Genomic DNA, 19,330 nt, shown 5'->3' with positions numbered 1-19,330 from the left:
CTCCACAGTAAATTGGAATAAGCAGGCTGCAGCAAAGAATACATGATTAGACTTGTGTAATAACAGGCAGCAGTTTAAAAACCAGGGATGGTGCAGTACTGTCCAGTCTCTGCAGGCTACTTAGAAATGCACTGGAAACTAATCAGACCTTGATTGCTTCAGTCCTGACATGTTGGCTTAAGTCCCATTTTCCCTGGTTATGTTCAGAAAACCTGTCATATTACGTGTAATCCGGTCCTCTGAGTTTAAGCAAATTAAACACTTGGGATCAAATTCACACATAATGTAAGACCATGAACTTAATAGAATTATACCAAAGATAATTTTTTTTCTCAGTGATGTTTTTTAATGGCTCTTTTGCATAGTGATTTGTGGATTTATGAAGCAGTTTAGTGGGCCTGAGGACTTCACTCCATTATGTCCAAAAATCTTTCTCCATCCTGTATGTTGAATGTCTGCAATGATTTAATATAACTAATCCAAATTAAGGAGGAAAGAAAATTCTGTCTCTGTGACAACTCGATTTTGGGTTTCTTTGCTGAAACCGTCAGCAGGATACCAACTAATGCCAAATTTGATAGCATTTTTATAAAGCAGGCACTTGTCCACAGTGGGCTGGATTAAGGCCACTTACCTAACAGTATTGTCAGGGCAGGAATTTATCTTTAGATGTTATTGCTGATGCTAGATTTTTACTAATAATCATAGATCTTCGTTTGAAATTATAATTTAAAAAAATACTGACTTCAGAATGTTTCCTGTAAATAAAGCCTGTGGACCCAGGCTGCAATTATTTTATTCTAGCATCATGAAATGAAAGGTGTAGCCAGGAATGAGCATGCCACACCTCAGGTGCTATTAGGAGCAGAGATGTCTGTAGAAATGTTAATAGTTCTCTCTTCATTCGAATGATTTCCTCAGCATAGCAGAGGAACAATAAACGGGCCTTAAGCTCTTGCTGAAAAAAAGCAACATCTGCTAAGGAAAGGGGAATTCTAAGATGAGGATTGCCCTAGCTGAACTCTGGTCTTGCTTCTCTCAGACATTTGCTATGTGACCTCCAGTTAGCTATTTAACAACATTGTGCCTATTATCACGTGTGTAAATTTAACATACTTACACTGCTCTGCCTTGGAGAAAGGCATGGGCCTCAACTTGCTTGTGTTTGAAGAGAACCTGAGATTATTACATTAACTGTGTTGTATAAATGCTAGATGTTGTGAATTTCTGAGTGAGCACTTGCACACATGGTGTGGGGACAGTCCCAAAACAGCATTTGTGAAGGTGAATGTTATCTGAATGAATGGCAATACAAAGCACCAACTGAGGGCAGTAAATTACATTCCAGCCTACTGTTCTGGATTTTGCAAGTGCCTGGGCTCCTGTGTACCTTCTAATTAGGTGGGGTGACCATGTCCCAAAGCACAGTGCCGCCGTTCCTGCCGCACTTCCACGTCCTCCTGCCTTCCTGTCCTTCCCCCCGCTGCCGGCCGGTATGGCTGTGTACGCACCGAGGCCGGGATCCTCAGCTCCGTGGCCATTCCCGGCCCGGCGATTAAAGCACCGCGGTTCCTGTCGGAGGGCCCGTCCGGAGGGGCGGAGGGCGCAGCGCCCCCGCGGCCCCGCAGCGCATTGGTTGCGGCGGCGGCCGCCCCGCAGGGCCCGCTGGGGTGCCCCGTGCCCGGCACTGCCTCTGACCTTCCTTTCCTCTTTCCCTTCCCTTCCCCGGCGCTGTCAGAGCGGATCAGAGGGCGCGGCGCTGCGATGGAGCGGCGAGCGGCAACGGCAGCCGCCGGGAGAGGAGGAAGAGGAGGAGGAGGAGGAAGGGAGAGATTAGCGCGGTGCTGGCTGGCGCAGAGGCGCGGCTGAGCGCTCCAGCGGGAGCCCGGGGCCCTGCGGACCGTGCGAGAGGCACAGGCGGAAGGAGCGGAGATGCGGCCGCTCTCCCCGCGCTGCTGAAGCTCCCGGTCACTCGCCCGGAGGGAGGCCGGGAAGGTCCGTCCTTCTCGCCGCTCTGCGGGCGCAAAGGGTGCCTGTGCAGTCCCCTCCTCTCGCTTTTATCCCAGCCCCGGAGCAGGAGCCGCCGCCGCCCCCTATCCCTTCCTGCGCTCTTCCCACCATGAGCGGGGCTGTTTTCACCTTATAAAGATGGCGGTGTGGGATCGCTGCAACATTTAGACTAATGACTGTCAGAAACATCGCCTCCATCTGTAATATGGTGAGTGCTGGCGGGGGGCGGGCGGCACGGCAGCCCCTGCGGGGGCCGGCTGGGGGCTGCCCCGGGGCGCAGCCCAACCGCGCGGCTCCGTCCCTTGCCCCAGCGGCGGGGGAGCCGGGCAGGCTGCTGAGAAGTGCCTGGGATGGAGTTGGCCAACGGAGAGTGACGATGTCCCGAGGAGTTTTCCGGGAGCAGCCCGGGCGTGGGCCGGGGAGGGACGGAGATGCAGAACCGTGCGAGGCCCCCCGGAGTGGGTCTGACCGCGGCCGAGGCGCGCTGCAGACGGAGCTGTGGCCCGCCCTTCCTCTGCCTGCCCTTCCTCCTGCCCTATTACTGCGAAAGGACCAAAGCTGGGTTCTGAATCCACATTAAATCAGTGACCCTGTTTAACCCTCTCAGGCAGGCACCCTGTGGTCTCCTAGGGCCAGGAGCTCCCCAGATTACACAGAAAACGATGATTAGATGCCTAATAACACTTTTGGATCCCGATGCTAGGTGCCTGTTCTAGGAAGTCTTTGCTTTAGAGCTAACTGGATTTAACTTGCACTGCATGCTGCTCGAAGAGAACTGGTGTTTATAAAGTACTCTTGAATCACTTAGCTTTCTGAAAACCAATTAGGCAATTAGGAAGGAATAAGGAAACGTTTGTATTTTTGTTATGTTCACTTCGCTACTTTTCTCCCATGGAACAGTTGAAACGATACTTTCTGCATTGTGTTTGGGTTTAATTTTAATTCTAACAAACTTGGAGCACCTAATTTGGTTTAGGTTTTTGAAACTTCTTGGCAGGAGGAGGAAAAGCTCAAACTCTGTCAAAGACTTTTTAATACAGTGAGACTGTAGCAAACATGCCAAATAAATGGTTGCATGCTAAGCATCTCAATGCAAACAGAAGAGAATCCTATTTTTGTTCATTTTGGGTTTTTAGTCTGTATTTTTCACCCTTATTTCGAAGTTCTTCAAGAGCAGCTACACACAGTTGCCAGCTTCCCTCCATGTGGTGCCCCAGCATGCCTTGTGCTGCTGACGCCACACATACCATTCATCTGCCCTGGAGAATGGAGCCTGTCTCTAGGGTAAGGCAGTGGGCACAGCCCCAGAGGCCTGGCTCCTGCGGGGTCTGAGTGAGGGAGTGCAGAGTGCAGACCTGCTCCCCTTCCATGTGTCCACACTTCCACTTAAGTGGGATGCTCTTTTGTTGCAAATGAGATGCCTGGGAAATCCCATATATTGGTTTCATTTGAACCTCAACCCTCCCTTTGAAATGCCTGCTCTGAAATGCAGAGAGGGTGAGTTGGTTCTGAGGTTAAAAGAATTAATACAAAATCCAGATTTGAGGTATAATAACCTGGGTACTCACATTTCTTCACCAACAGTAACTAGTTTTCTGAACTTTTCATTGTTCTTAATGATTTCCAGTCCAATGAGCCACAAATACTGCAAAGAGCGCTTCAGGAAATGGTACAGGACTGAGGAGAAAACCTAGATGCACTTACCTTCTCTCTGAGGCAGGCTCCAGTTTTTACTGCTGATTAATGGTGGATGTGATGCCTTGCAAATTTTATAAAAGAGCACTGCATGAAGGGGAGCTGGAGACTCATAGGTGGATGTAAGACCTTGGCATAAAGTACTAGGAACTCTGATTTTTTCATGTGCTTCAGACAGATGCACTTGCATGCAGCACGCTTCTCCCAAAAACTGAACAGATTCACTGATGAGGTTCTTGCTGTGGTGTGCTGCTCAGCTGTTGTTGCCAGTATATCCTGCAAAAGTAGCATCTGAGAGATGGAGAGGCCAAAGGGAAGAAGGAGAGCCCCAAGCAGAAAAGGGGGCATACCAGGATTCATACTTCAAAGCAATTCTAGCTGACGGTACTGTGACAGAAGGTGCAGTTGATTTAATGTTGCTGATGTTTTAAGGCTACACATTCCTTGAGGTCTGTGTACTTAGCTTTTAGAGATGCCATGTTGTGTTGGTCACATTTAGTTTTTTCTGGATAACCCTCAGGGACTGGAAGTTCTTTTAGGTAAAAACAATGGAATTTTAGACAACTACAGGAATTTGGGGCTGTAAGAGAAATACAAATTCTTGCAAGTATTGGCAACATTGTGTTATGGCTCCTCCAAAAATGTGTCCACTCTGATGAGCTGATGGACTTGAACTCAGTGGTCTGTAGAAGGAGCTATGACAACCTTCCAGAGGGCTAGAGGTATAAAAGTAAACCTTTGCCTTTTTAAAACCTAAATATTTGCCCTAAATATATTTTGATTTAGGACATCTGTAGAAATCTATCTAGAAAGATGCTGAGATGCTGATTCCCAGACCTTGTTCCTGCACTATAATATAGTGCTTGAAAACTGAGCTACTGACAAGTTGTGGACTAAGAAATAACTGTGTAGTTCTTAGGTAATATAATAGGTTTTTCTATATAATGCTACATAATAATAGGTTTCTAAGTTTTCTAACCTGGTTAAACTCAGTAATTTAAAAAGGGAGTTCTGATCTTTATTTTTTTCCATTCCACTTTAGAGTGTTCACAGAGGGTTTTTCTTTTTTTGAAAAAAAAAGCCCCAAAATCCAAACAAAGATGTCTGGTTGATTTTTAGGGGTGGTGGGGGGAGTAGAGGAAGAGACAGAGGCAGCAATTGGTTCTGAAGTACTTGTACTTCCCTGAATGCAACTTACATTGTGTTTTCAATGGTAGTCCTTGACAAAGTTTTTTGTGTGTGTTTGTCCAATGTTTGCTCTCATGTCCTGAATGGAAAAATATTGCTGAAATTTAATTGAATTAATTGAAAAACCTGGCTAGCCACCATTATATTTTTAGATGTATGTTTGCTGTTAAATTGACTGCCTGATATTTGATATCTTGGCTTGTAATTTTGACCTCCTAAAGATGGTAGAGGTTGTTAGTCTTTTCAGGAAGGATCAAAACAAGTGTAGTGAAGCAAGAAAGACAGGGACAGTATTTAACTCACTTGCAAAAGATCCTTAGTACTATATATTCACTGGATAAGCTCTCACATGCTGAGACAGACACAGTAGGAGCTAGCCAGTAAGAAACAAATATTTGGCAGGGGAAGTTTCCACTTGGTACATTTACTTGTAGTAAATATTTAAATGCACAACTTTCTAGAATTAAACAAAATTCCTCTATTGTCTTTTACCAGTTTTTCCCCCTAAGTTATAATAATAACTATAGTTCTAGTTATTATTCCTTGATTTGCTTAATGAGAATTAAGAGCTAAAACTTGTTCTGAATGGGTGGAGGGATGAAGGTAACTGTGCCTGAAGGAATCAGTAGGATTCTTATGTGGGCATGATGGCCAGGTTCACTTAGAGAGGAGGTGTAGTCCACAGGATGTTCAATTTACCTGCCCTTCAGCCCCTGTGAAAGCTCATTCACTCTGTCTGCACACCATTTTCACACTGAGGGATGTATACAATGTGTACAAGTTGTCATCTTTTATGTAGGACAGGTACAACAGATACGAAGAAGCATAAGATACATTGAAAAAACTCTAACTGAGGGAATACCAACAGTCAGTGCTTCCTAACACTGGTAGACTGCAGGCACCAACTGGAGATGTGATGGAGCTCCTACAATGCTGTAATTCTCTTTGCTTACTGTTTCTGTGGGATAACCCAATGACTCAAGAGCTAAGTCCTGATTCAAAGGTAGACAGGCATACTGGCATTTCATGCTTACTGAAATCCTCTGCAGTATGTTTCTCTGTTGATGAGCTTTAGGTAAAGCCTTGAGTTCTGAGTTAAGCTCATGCTGCAGCTGTGGCCCAGGGATATTACTGTTATGTGCAGTAAAGGACATCTAACCATTTCAGAATGTATTGACATACATTTATACTGATCTGGCTAACAAGCTCTGTGGATCATATTTCTCTTCTTTAGAATGCTGTTGAGAACAGGATATTAATTCCCTCCCTTTCATAATTTTGTAATAGTATCTCAAATATTCCAATTAGAACTTCATAGTTATGAATGACAGTTAATGAACAGAATAATCTAAACACATTCAGATTTCTCTGATACAAGGTATCATCTGAGATACCTCATAGTTACTCCTAGTAGTTGTTGTATAGATATCCTTTGGAATAAAAGTTGCAGTTCTTTGGATTAATTTTGGAGTTTCATGTTACTCTTTCTTCTCATAGTGTCATAGTTATGAGTTTCAGAAAAATAGCTGTTTTCTGCATGAAAACATTCACACAATTCATCAGGAATTATGCGAACACCTGTGAATTGCAGCTTTCATTTTAAAATAAACAAACAAGCAAACAAACAAACAAAGAGTTTCTAACAATCCTATAAACTGGTTGTAGAGATAAAACATACAAGCCTATGAGTCTCTACCTTCAGGAAACAAGTAAGAATAAATGTTGGAAATTTTTTTGTTTATCTAATAGCATGATTTTAGAGACTAATTGCAGCATTTGTTTGAATATAAGGCATTGGCAGAATGAAGACTCAAACTACAAACGGATTTTGAAAAGGCTTTATACAAAAAACACCCCCTACAATTTTAATGCTGTGAAAATACTAAAATCCTGTTTCATACAGGAATAATAAAGATATTATTTGGCTACAGAATTGATCACTATGATTTTCAACTGGATTTATTCATTTGGACAACCTGCAGTGTGTATTTCTTCATGTCTCATATATCTTCCCATAAATACAGATAAAGGCAAAATAATACATGCCAGACAATAAAAACAGTTATGTTTAGATTGATAAAGGAAAATAAATTTTTACATTGGATAAGATTAGATAGTTCAAGTTTTAGAAGCATAGTCTCAATAGTGCACAATTTCAATATGACATAGAAAATATAGAAAAAAAAATATGAAAAGTGTGGAGAATATGAAGTGTAATCATTGTAATAACTTTCTGAAGTAATGAGAAACTTGAGAGAATGGCTGACAAATGGGTACTGGACTAACAGACAGGAAGTGTGCATTCCATCAAAAGATGAACAGAAGTCCACAAAAGATATTTTTTATTGGATAGAGGAGTATATGCAAAATGAGAAACATCCTAATATATAATTCCCAAAGTATAACCTCGAGTAATGGCTGAAGCTTGTCTTGCATGAATACCTTTTAATGGCTGAAGTGGTTCTTATGTACTTACTAGCTGTTTAGAAAGTAAGCACAATAGGACAATTCGTGAACACAATGTGTAATGTACAGTGTTTTTCTTTTAAATGCATGTAGTTTTTGGCTTCATATTGTTGAATTAAGAGTAAACCAGTGGTTATACTAAACACCTCGGTAAACGAACCCCTTAGTTATAGCTCAGCAAGGCTGAGTGAATTGTGGAAGGCTGAATTATGGAAGAAATGGCATTAAAAGCAGACTCTGGACCCTGATTAACTGTGTGTGGTGGGCAAGTGCCACACAGGAAGTGAGATTCTGATGGATTTGACAAGTCACAGTCTGTGGGGTCTAAGTCCTGGCCAGTCAGAGAAGCAGTCAGCCAGTTCCCTTCTGCCGACCTTCCTTTAGCCTCAGAAACTGTCCTTGGCTGGCTGTTTTGTAGGTACACTTACATACATTTATTACGTACATTATATGCTTAACACCCCAGGATATCAGTGCTTCTGGGGAAGAAGCATCCCCACTGTCAGGACTCCACTGTAAGCATGGTCTTGGGTATGTTCAGCCATTGCAGAAAAGGCTGTTGTGCTGAGGGTTTCAAACCAGCCGTTGCTGGATATTGCGTGTTTCAGTTATTTAACTTGATTTTTTGATTTCACAATTAATGGCCTCATAACAACTGTATATAAAGTATCCTATGACAAGAAAGTCTCCCACTGGCCACTGAATATGATAAACCTGTGTTATTCCTGATGTAGGTCAGCCAAAGTTGGAGATTTCCAATGACAGAAACTACATTGCATTCCCTAATGTCTTACTGGAATCTACATTACGGTAATTTGAGCTTGGTACTTCTCATCCTGGCCATTGCTGAGGCAAGGAACAGACTAGTTCCTTTCTGTAACAAACTGTAGACTTGAAAATATTGTCATGCCCTTTCCTGCATTATGCAGCCTTTTTTGTCTTTTGCAGCAAAACCCCATTCAACCCTTTTTTTATAGGTCACTTTTCTCTTGAGTTGGGTTTTCCATTTTGACTGGCTTCTTTCGGATTCTTTCCAGTTAGCTTTATCTTCCTTGAAAGCAGGCACCCAAACCTGAATGTAAGATATCTTACCACTGACAAGTTAAATAGGAAAGTTACTTTAAGATCTTTGTAGACTACCACCTGCAAGAGTTGATTACGTTGTAAACATTTGTTGTTGTGGTTTTGGGGATTTTTTTAAATAACACTGCATACCTGTGGCTTATTCATCTTATACAATACAGAGACTTCCTCTTTCTTTCTTTCTTTTCTAAAATGTTGCTGCCTTAGTCAGCTTTTCCCTATTTTGTACATGGTGACTCTTCTCTTTATGCGCAGAATCCTGCACTTGTCTCAGGTCCTTACAGGATTTCTCTAAGAGAAAAATACTGTAAAAAATATTTTTAATTTTAAACCTGTCTTGTAACATAGCTGCAGCCCTCATTACTCACGTTGTATGCAGATTTAATGAACGTATTCCTACTTCTGTCTCCAGGTTATCAGGGTATCCCAACTGGTGCAGATGTGATGAAGTTTAGAAAGTGCCTTGCTTTTGAAATGCTCTGAGGCAGTACATATGCAGTCTAGGTGGTCTAGACAAAAATGTTACTGAAGAAGTTAATAGTCTGTAGGCAAATCTTAGTTTCCTTTTGACTCATGAGACCATCTTGAGGCTATGTGCTCTGAAAAAGGAAACTGGCCAAAACCAATGGTCTTGCTGCTTCCTCCAGAAAAAGCCTGGGTGCCACTACTCCAAGAACAATTAACCTGGGGATACAAAAAGACTCACAAGAGAATATGGAGTTGCAGTTGGGTAAAAGCTGTCTAATCTTGGAAAGTTTAAAGGTCAATATTTTTTAAAAATTACTTATGGATATAGACACTGGACTTGCAACACTTTAATAGAACCTCACTTGGTTGATTTGTGCTTTGAGAAAACCAAGTTTATCAGCCATGTAAGACTGAATACCTTAAAAACTTTGTCCAAGGTTTTAAGTGGTTTAGGATTCCAGGTCTTGCAATTTTTATCTGTTTTTTGGAAACCACACAGAATAGGGCTGAAGTTATTTGTCGTATATGTGATACTTAGATCTGTAAATGGAGATAACTTAGTGTTCCCCGCGAGAAAAAAGGTTAGGCCTCTCCTTTCAAGCTCTTATAATTTGCCTTAATGATCAGAACACTCTTTGGAAAAAACACACAAAAATAATTTATTTAGATACATTTTGATAAATCATTTCTCCTAAAAAAAAAAATTGAATACACAGTGGTTTTTCAGTCAGTCAAGGTTCTTTTGCTGTTTACTATGATCTCCTCTGTGTTTTCATAGACTCATCTCTTTCCTCTTTCTTCTTGTGGTAAAAAAGACCCAAAATAACTTTGCTGGAGGAACATAAAGCATTTCCTCACAGAAGGAAGAGAGAACTAATCTGGTTAAATTCAACCATCTTGTGAGACTTACACTTTAAAAAATTACAGAAATGCTCCACGTTTGGCTTTCAGTATTGATGAGTTTTTAAGGCTGGTTCAGCTATTTCAGTTACTCACCATATTTCTCTGAAAGTTGAGGTTGTTCCTGAGGATAACCAAAGTCCAGCACTGGGGACAGGTGATGCATCTTTGAAAGCAGCTGCATGTGTGCTGCATGCTGTGTTATTGCTAGTTCTCCTTTTACTCTTGATTATTTGTGTTGCTTCTGGGAGTTAATTTCAGGTTTTTACCATTTCCTCCTCTCTTTTGAGTTATCCATCACTGCCATTTTTTGGCCAGGAGGCCTTCCCCATCTTTCTTTATTTTCTTTTTTCCTTCCCTTCCATGTGCTGTGCCTTCCAAAATCCTTCAACTCAGGCTGCCCAGCCCTCAAGCAATTTCTATTTTTACTCTAATTTTTCTTCTACCAGCCCAAACATCATCATTAGTTTGTCTTAAGTCTTCAGTTTCTCCCTTCAGGAAACTGTCGTGTTGCTCTTGCTTTCCCCAAATACTAAGAAAAAAGAAATCTAGTCTATAAATGTATATGGTCTGAAACCCTTTGTCATGGACCAGCCATCTTCCTTCAGGATCTCTTGTTCTTTGTGTATTTAAGTTTCTGTTTTAATTATTCAATTTTTATGTGTTTCTCCATTATATTTTTTAGATTTTCTTGTGAACAAGATATTTCTTCTTACTTCACTTTTTGTCTTTGTATGGATATATTTTTCTGTACAAAGAAAAATTTAATTAATTTTTTGTTTTTCGTACCGTGTTTCTGTTTATTTAGTGATACCCACTTGGGGTGAGTATCACTAAATAACATAGGTGGCTTATGAAGAGTCCTAATTTCTTTACTGTATCCATTTACTTTAAATTAAACACACATATATTTCTGGAAAGTTAGTGCCATTTTTATAGCTCTGTCACAGTACGAAGTTTAGTCTGCTTTGCTGTCTTCTGTTGACACTATCTTTCATATTAGCTCTTGTCAATTTCTCATCTGCCATAAAATAATTGTATTTACATTACTTTTCTACATGTGATTTAATGAACTAATCTGGTGACTTCTTTTTTATCCTGAAGTGTTTTTATTTTATATATGCTAAAGTGTAAAGGAACAGCAGGGGTTTTTTTTACCTAATTTATTTCATGTGATCCAAGGCACAAATGAAACTCTTCGCAACATAATCAGAAATTTCAACTGAAAAGAAAACCAGCAGTCTTATTCTTTGGAAAGTCCAGGGCAAAATAACAAGAGGAAAAAATATAGGTCATATGGGCTGAATGTTTTTGGAGCCATGCTGTGGCAAAAATCTTGGCCTGAATTGACCTGTGCTTGGCTATGTCTCTAGCTGTATGTCTTTTTACGAGGGCTGAATACTGATTGTTGAATTAAGTGGTAAAAGTGAGAAGTCAAGGTTCCAACACCACAGAATGCATAGTAGGAGTTTCCACATTGACTTGGTCCTCAGCCTCAGAAGGTCTGCATACCACAGTCACTCCACTGCATTTCCTTCACTAGTGTATTCTTTTAAGAAGTCAGTCTCCTTTACTGTCTCTATACTCTGATATGACTTTATTTAATACTCCCAAATCCCACTTCATTGACTTATGTAGCCTCTCCTCATTTCAGGCTCTGTAGCTACACTGCTGGTCCTGCTTATTTTTATGGAGCTACAGTAGATTCAGCTGTGGTAGGATATTTCTCCTAGCTGAAGCTTTTATAAAACAATAGAGAGTGGTTGCATTAAAATGTCTGAGCAGGTTTTCACTGTAGAAGTAACCAAAATTACTTGCTGGGAGAGAACAAACACAAACACGCTGGAAAAATAGTCATGGTTGATGTTTGCTGTAGATTAACATCAGTAGACTAACTAATATGTTTTCTATGTTATATGGTTGATTTAAACTGAATTCTGAACCACCTTTAACACATCCCTAATAATATACTTTTTTCAGTTTAAACCTGGATTGGGTGTACAGTTCCTGGTATGCTTTCTTGGAAAAATTTCCTCCTTCTGTCCTCATGTCAACTGCTTATCGAGGAGACTTCATATGCAAAACAAGTAATTTATATACAATGTGATATGGTTTGAGTTTTACTAAGTGGCCTGTCCACATTTTTTCCTCCATATAAGGAATATATCCTTCTTTGAAGCATCAGGTCTCTGTGCCTCTTACCCATGTTCCTAGACTTCTTTTTCCATGGATCTAACAGTATCCTTTTGGAGACCTCAGAATAAATAAAAATCAGACTGAAATTGCCTTTGATACAAGAAAGCCCTACTCCTAATGAAGTCTGAGTGGGTTATGTCAGTTTACTCAAAGATTGAATTTAGCCTCACTGTTTTGTTGGGTCACTGTCACACTGTACTTTATTTTATATTTGCAACAGCCAAGGCCTGGACTGGGAGAGGTAAAAAAGCTCCATGATGAGATGTTACTAAGCATGTGGTTTTTTCAACAGCAGGTACTTTAGAAATTTCTGTGCAATGTGGAGTTTTTATATGAGGATTGGTTAGCATGCATCATCAATTTGTTTGTTTTTCAGTGATAATATTGTTTGGTAAATCCTGATTCATGATCTATCTCACAATATTTACAAGAAAATTTAAATACAAGAAAAGGTTTGTCCAGCCATCTGGCATCCTCTGAAGTAAGAAACCCTGGCCTGGAGGAAAGGCAAATGAGTAATGTAGGAGCAACTAGTTAGCAGAGCACTTGCATCATATTTGTGAATATGAACATACAGAATATACTAACCTGTAGTTTTATGAAAGTGTAGGAGGTTACTTTTTAGAGATAATATTTTCCATGAACTGTAGAGGGAGAATTTATTTAAGTGTGGAGAATACTTCCTACAAAACTGGAAAAAACACCCATTTCATTTTTCTTTTAGGGAACTCAATTGTAATGCTCAAAGTGAATTCAAAGAAAACCTTTGCTTTGATCTGAACACTGTACAATGAGTATTAATGTGAAGATGTTTTTCCTCAGAAGCTGCATTAATCTTCTGTAGTCATGTTTCTCTTGTATCAGACAAGGTTTTGAGGGTAACAGTGGCTGTTTGCTTCACTGCTAATATCAGATAAGCAAATATTTATCAGCTTCTTCCCTCTTGGAATAGTTTGCTGAATATGTGCATCTTTGGCAAGGCTGACTTTCCAAGCAATGAAACTAATCTTCATATGAGACTTACATAATTATCACACTGTCATCTCTGTGGAATGGTAGCCAATAATTGCTCCGTATTAATCAATCTTTTTTCCCAAGTTTCTCACTAAGGCTTAGCAGAATCTGGTGAGAACATATATCCCTTATGAAGCTTCTCATGAAGGCCTGTGTCTGTAAAGTACTTCAGTCTGAAAGGCTTTCTGAGAAGTAACATATACTTGGTCTGAGCAATGAACTCTGTGTATGTGAGAGAAAGGGAGAGAGCGGAAAAAGATCTGAGAAGCGGATGTGAAATATGAAATCTTGGGAGCTTTTCTGGAACCTGCCAACTTAAAGGAGATGTTTTACTTTCTAGGCTTGCAAATTCTCAAAGAGCACCTGTGCTGAGTTTCACACTGCTAATTCTGTTGACTAAATCTTCTTTTAATGAATTGGCATGAAACAATAATCTAATTTGACAAGCAGTGGTGATGGTAGGTGCAGTAAGGAAACAGAAATCAGACCTTGGGGAGAAGATGGGAAAGGGACATGAGAATTCTAAATCTGATTACCAGTTACTTTGAAAATTTTAAGTCTAAGCAAATATCTACCTTGACTTCACCAAGGCTTTTGACAGTGTCTCTCATAATGTCCTCATAGACAAATTCAAGAAGTGTGGTCTCGATGAGTGGACAGTTAGATGGATTGAGAACTGGCTGATCCCAGAGAGTCACAATCAGCAACAAAGGTTCTGGTTGGAGGCCTGACACTTGTGGTGTCCCCCGTTATTCAATATTGGAAATTGTTTAACTTACTCATCAATGACTTGGATGAAGGGGCAGATGCCTCCTCAGCAAGTTTGGTGATGACACCAAGCTGGGAGGAGCAGCCAATACCCCAGAGTGCTGTGCAGCCCTTCAGAAGGGCCTTGCCAGGCTGGAGAGATGGGCAGAGAGGAAATTCAGTGAAGGCAAGTGCAGGGTCCTGCACCTGGGGAGGAGTAACCCCATGCACCAGCACAGGCTGGGATTGACCTGCTGGAAAGCAGCTGCACAGGGAAGGACCTGGGGGTTCTGGTGGACAACAAACTGTCCACGAGCCAGCAGTGTGCCCATGGGGATGAGAAGGCCAGTGGTGTCCTGGGGGGCATTAGGAAGAACGTTGCCAGCCGGCTCAGGGAGGTGATCCTGCCCCTCTACTCAGCCCTGGTGAGGCCACATCAGGAGTGCTGTGCCCAGCTCTGGGCTCCTCAGGGCAAGAGAGACATGGAGCTGCTGGAGGAGGTCCAGTGGAGGGCAACAAAGATGAGTAAGGGATTGGAGCATCTCTCTTGTGAGGAAAGGCTGAGGGAACTGGGCCTGTTCATCCTGGAGGAGAGACAGCTGAGAGGGGAACTCAAGCACATCTGTAAGTATCTGAAGTGAGGCTGTCAGAGGATGGAGTCAAGCTTATAATGTGTATAGGAGTCATGACAATTGCTTTGGCAGCAACTAACCTTACTTGCTTAGTTATTTAAGCTTGTTCAAAAATGGGCATTTTAATATAGCAAAATGACAGGTAACATACCAAATTAGTGGTTGTGCTTACAGACCAGCAGCTACCTAAACAACTTTGGTGTTGAAGATACAGCTGTACATACTAAGAGATCTATCTTGGATTTATGTGCTCTTTAATGTTAGATAGGACAAAATGACAGATATATTATACTTGCTTTCAGTATCTGTGTTGTTACTAGAACTGAATGCCAATCTGAAGCCCAGGTATTGTTACAGGCTGATGTTTAATTCAAAGGGATTCAGAGGAGTTTCAGTAATGCTTAGAAAACCTGCCTTCCATCTAGGAACTGGTTTTTAGGGTTGTATTTAAGATCAACTACTGTCTTTATGAGACAAGAGAGTAATGGGATCCAGATGGCCATGAACACAGTAAAAATAAAGGGCAGGTGGGTGTGGGAAGAACCACTGTTGTGACCTGTTCATTTCTAGTCATCTATTACTAGGGGTCCATGTCAGGCCAGCTCAACTATCCAGATTTGCAAATATTTTTAGTGTCTCATGAGGCTGTTGTGCCTATCAGTAAGACAGAGTTAGCTTGGCTAATCATAGCTAAAAGGAATGAATTATTTTTTATCTTGATACTGTCCACAATTTTACTTTAGAATCTTAATATTCTAAATAATTTCTTCCTTTTTAATATTTTGTTGTTGTTGTTGTTTGGTTTGTGTTCTAACATTTTTTTCCTTTTTTTTTTTTTCCTTTGTATAGGGCACCAATGCCTCTGCTCTGGAAAAAGACATTGGCCCAGAGCAGTTTCCAATCAATGAACACTACTTTGGATTGGTCAATGTAAGTGGTCAGTTTTGATGTTACTTGAAATTTGCTTAGTTCCTTGGTTTTGTTTTGTTTTGTTTTTCTCTCTCCCCTGCTCTTATCAATCTTATTCTAATGCAGGATTGTCTTTTTTTTTAAGTGCTGCTCATGTTGCAATTTTAGGCAAAGTGGGTTGTAAAACTGTATCAGATGTTTGAAGATGGCTTCATACACCCCCTGAGAGAACAGTTCTATGAATATTTCCAGGGATTAGAACATACACTTAAATAAAATTAAAAGTCTATTTTAGGTGTGAAATAGGACGGAGGAAGTGATGAAAGTATGTACAAGTTTAGGTACAGCCTTCTGCATTGGCAACTCTTAGGAGGAGCTTTTTTATTTGACCAAGAGGAAAATGAGTGAGAAGAATGTTTAATCACTTGTTTGTTCCCATAGAAATGATATAGATATAATAATTTTTTCCATTGAAAACATTAGTCATTCTGCTACTTAGCAGTAAGATAGAGCCCAGATATGGAAATAAACTTAATGAAATCCAGTACAGAAATATTTTTCTTACAAGTGGAAATCTTTACTTTGTATCCTAGTTAATTTAGAACACCAGTTTTTTCCATGAAGTGTGACGGTGGGTGTGGAAATGTATTTCTACTGCAACTACATGGCAAAATGGCTGGTTTGTGACAGTGACAGGAGTCAGAATTTGAATATACAGCTAGTTTTGTTGTGATGCACAGGGATTAATCTTGTTTTTAATTCTGCATGGCAGTTTGGGAACACCTGCTACTGTAACTCCGTGCTGCAGGCATTGTATTTTTGCCGGCCATTTCGGGAAAATGTATTATCATACAAGGCCCAACAGAAAAAGAAGGAAAACCTCTTGACTTGCCTGGCAGATCTTTTCCACAGTATTGCTACTCAGAAGAAAAAAGTTGGAGTTATTCCACCAAAGAAGTTCATATCAAGGTTACGAAAAGAGAATGGTAAGTGTCAAACTGAAGTTCTCTAAGATATTAATGCATTGATCAAAGAAGTATAAATACATATTAAGCAATGTGATCATATTAATCAGAAACACAGGTTAGATTTGTAAATTGCTTTTAGTACTTTGTGGGTTGTATTATTATTTTAGTGTCTGTGTATATGATATTACGCATGAAAAAACCATACCAGACTTCATAGGCTCCCAGAGGTGCGTGAATTAGTGATGCTTTTACAGCATGGTGAGGCAGACCTTACTGTAGGGTGAGCTATGGCTGGGAATAGGGTGACACTGCTGTAATTTAAAAAAATTTTTTGTGGAGTATGACAGAGAGAAACATTGAGGGCAGCTGGCAGTACAGAAATGGTGTGACCTAGGAAGGCTGCAGGCACCACCAATTCCAGAGGAATTGTCTGCAATGGAGGATAAGGAGCTGGGTACATGTGGGGTGGTCAATCCACTCCACATCAGCTGCTGCTCTGGTTCTTGAAAGTGGTGGACACAGTCTCACTTGGTGAAAATTCAGACCCCTTTTAACCATTAAGTTGGCAACCGCATATACCTAATCTTGTAGTAGTTCTGTCTAAGGGATATGAGGAACATCTTGAGATAGAGAAGCCTGTCACAGCTCCATTTTGGCCTGGATTCATATTGGTGTGGATGGTATGCTTAGAAACAGGGAAGATTTGAATGAAGAGACAAAGTATGAGTCAAACACCTGGAAGAAATTGCTTCCTGCTGACAGCATATAAATGGGCAGACTGTTCATTTCAGAGCAGACATTTGAAATCATGAAAAAGTTAACTGTGAGTCATCTAGTGATAAATGCCCCCACACTGTTGAGGATCACTTGTAAAGACTGGATCTTATGTTTTCAGCTTTTTAAAATTAGTGCCAGAGTCAGTGTGTATTACCCTGCTTATGTGTCCAGGCTAGACACTACAAAGCCAACAGTTCTGTAAAATATTTTCTGAGGAAATCCATGTGAACTTTTTCAGGAGCAGGGGGATAAAAATACGCATTTCTGGGAACACACATTCTTTTTTCTCTGACATGGTGGGCGAGTTAAGCCTTTACTGGAGAAATCTGTACTAAATCACCACTGGGATATTTTCCCCTCTTCCTGCAAGCAATTCGTATTGACCAGGACAAGTCTTTTCCCATCAGACTTGTGTGTGAAAAATGAGCTTTGTTAGGTGGTGTTATTATTACTACTTGAAGTGAGTTAACCTAGACTGGCTGCCAGGTGCCCACCAAGCCTGTCTCTCACTCCCTCTCAGCAGAGCAGGAGGAGAAGATAAGAGGAAAAAACCTCATGAGCTGAGATCAAAGTAGTTTAATTTAATTCAAAAAAACAAAACAACAAAGATTACGTGCAGAAACAAAGGAAAACCAAAGGAGATTTATTCTCTACCTCCCATCAACAGATGATTTCCAGGTATTACCTGGGATGTAGGGCCTTGGCATGTGTAGAAGTTTGTTTGGAAGAGATATATCTTAATAATGAAAACCTGCCCATCTTTCTTTCAGATTTTAGTGATGAACATGAAATCACATGGCATAAAATATGACTTTGGCCAGTTTGGGTCAGGTGCCTCGTCTATGTCCCCTTCCCAGCCTCTTTCACATGCAGTCTACCAGCCTTTGTGCAGGATGAGGGACAGCCTTGATGTTGTGTGAGCGCTGCTCAGCATCAGTTAAAACACTGGTACATCTTCACCATTTTAGGCACCCCTACAAAGCACAACACCCTGTGAGCTACTGTGAGGAAAGGTAACTCCATCCTGGACACAGTACACAAGTATATGTCAGCATCCAATGGCCTCAGTTTTCCCAGCCATGTGGCTTACTGTCAAAACTCTGTGATGTTCCTGAGTGTCTGAGGGACTTGGAATATGGAGGTGGAAGTCAGCGCTGACTAAAGTTAGGCAGTAAGTGTCTAGTGTAAGGAAATAATTTAGGATGAGTCACTTTCTTGGTTACTTAATTTCCTGTAATGGGAGCCTACACAACCAACTCCAATGAGTGTAACTTTCTAGACAGATAAAGTTAGGTGAGATGAAGCTTTCCCCCAGAGTAACTTCACTGAAACCAGGGTGACTGGCTGCAAAACTGTTCTTTGGAATGATTCCAAATACTTTGCTGAGCAAGGGCCAGTACAAGTACTTGAGGAAAAAATAATTTTTTTTCTTTGAGGAAAGGATATTCAGCTGTACAAATCTTGACTCTCTTCTTCACAGATCTCTTTGACAACTACATGCAGCAGGATGCACATGAGTTTTTAAATTACCTGCTCAACACCATTGCAGACATTTTGCAGGAGGAGAAGAAACAGGAAAAGCAAAATGGGAAACTGAAAAATGGCAACATGAATGAAGCTGAAGAGAACAATAAACAAGAACTGACCTGGGTGCATGAGATTTTTCAGGGAACACTGACTAACGAAACTAGATGTTTGAACTGTGAAACCGTAAGCATTGGGATAGATTTTTTTTGGTTGTTGCCCATTAATAGATAGATACATTTTGTATATATAAATATATGAATCTTTTCAGACATCTGAGAATTGTGGATATTCCTGTAGAATTTACTTCTTGAAGTGAGTATATTCTTTTCTAAAAATTTATTTTTCTAAGCATTACTTGGCTAATCTCTGCCAAGTTTTGCTCTCCTAATACTTATGTCTACAGTTAAAATCCTTGCTGGTGAATCAATACCTTTCCTTATCACTATAACTTAGAGAGAAGTTATTCACATCATATTTATATAAGTGAAATGTTAAGATGATTTGTGTTAATTCCATCTTAAGAGTCTGACAGATATACAGAGGGTTCATTTTTAACAAACTGTTTTCTTTTATTGCCCTAATATTTTCTAGAGGATGATGTCAGTTTGAAATCTCTTATGTCTGAGCTATAAGTAAAAATTAATTTTTGTCAGGAAACTTTATTGCAAGTCTCCTATTGATTACTGTCTTTTTCAAACACATGCTCCTTTTGAAAGAGAAAAGAGATATTTTTTTTTAATTGTTCCTGTG

At 40.4% G+C, this 19,330-nt stretch overlaps 1 protein-coding gene across 2 annotated transcripts in view; it reads left to right on the top strand.

Annotated features, from left to right (window-relative positions):
* Positions 1–1,642: 1,642 nt before the first annotated feature.
* USP46 (ubiquitin specific peptidase 46) overlaps positions 1,643–19,330 on the top strand; it is a 34,474-nt gene continuing 16,786 nt past the window's right edge. The window contains exons 1-4 of one of the 2 annotated variants that reach the window (XM_030947387.1): positions 1,643–2,218; positions 15,249–15,329; positions 16,081–16,294; positions 18,534–18,763. In XM_030947387.1, coding sequence (XP_030803247.1) covers positions 2,183–2,218; positions 15,249–15,329; positions 16,081–16,294; positions 18,534–18,763 — 561 coding nt within the window. In that variant the 5' untranslated portion in view covers positions 1,643–2,182. Of the gene's footprint in view, positions 2,219–2,896; positions 3,295–15,248; positions 15,330–16,080; positions 16,295–18,533; positions 18,764–19,330 lie in introns of those variants that run through there. The other variant, XM_030947388.1, reaches the window with a different exon arrangement.

The sequence above is a fragment of the Camarhynchus parvulus genome, chromosome 4 (genome assembly GCF_901933205.1).
Source record: "Camarhynchus parvulus chromosome 4, STF_HiC, whole genome shotgun sequence".
Taxonomy (NCBI): Eukaryota; Metazoa; Chordata; class Aves; order Passeriformes; family Thraupidae; genus Camarhynchus; species Camarhynchus parvulus.
Note: the sequence above shows the minus strand (reverse complement) of the source record. Positions and strands in the feature narration are given on the sequence as shown.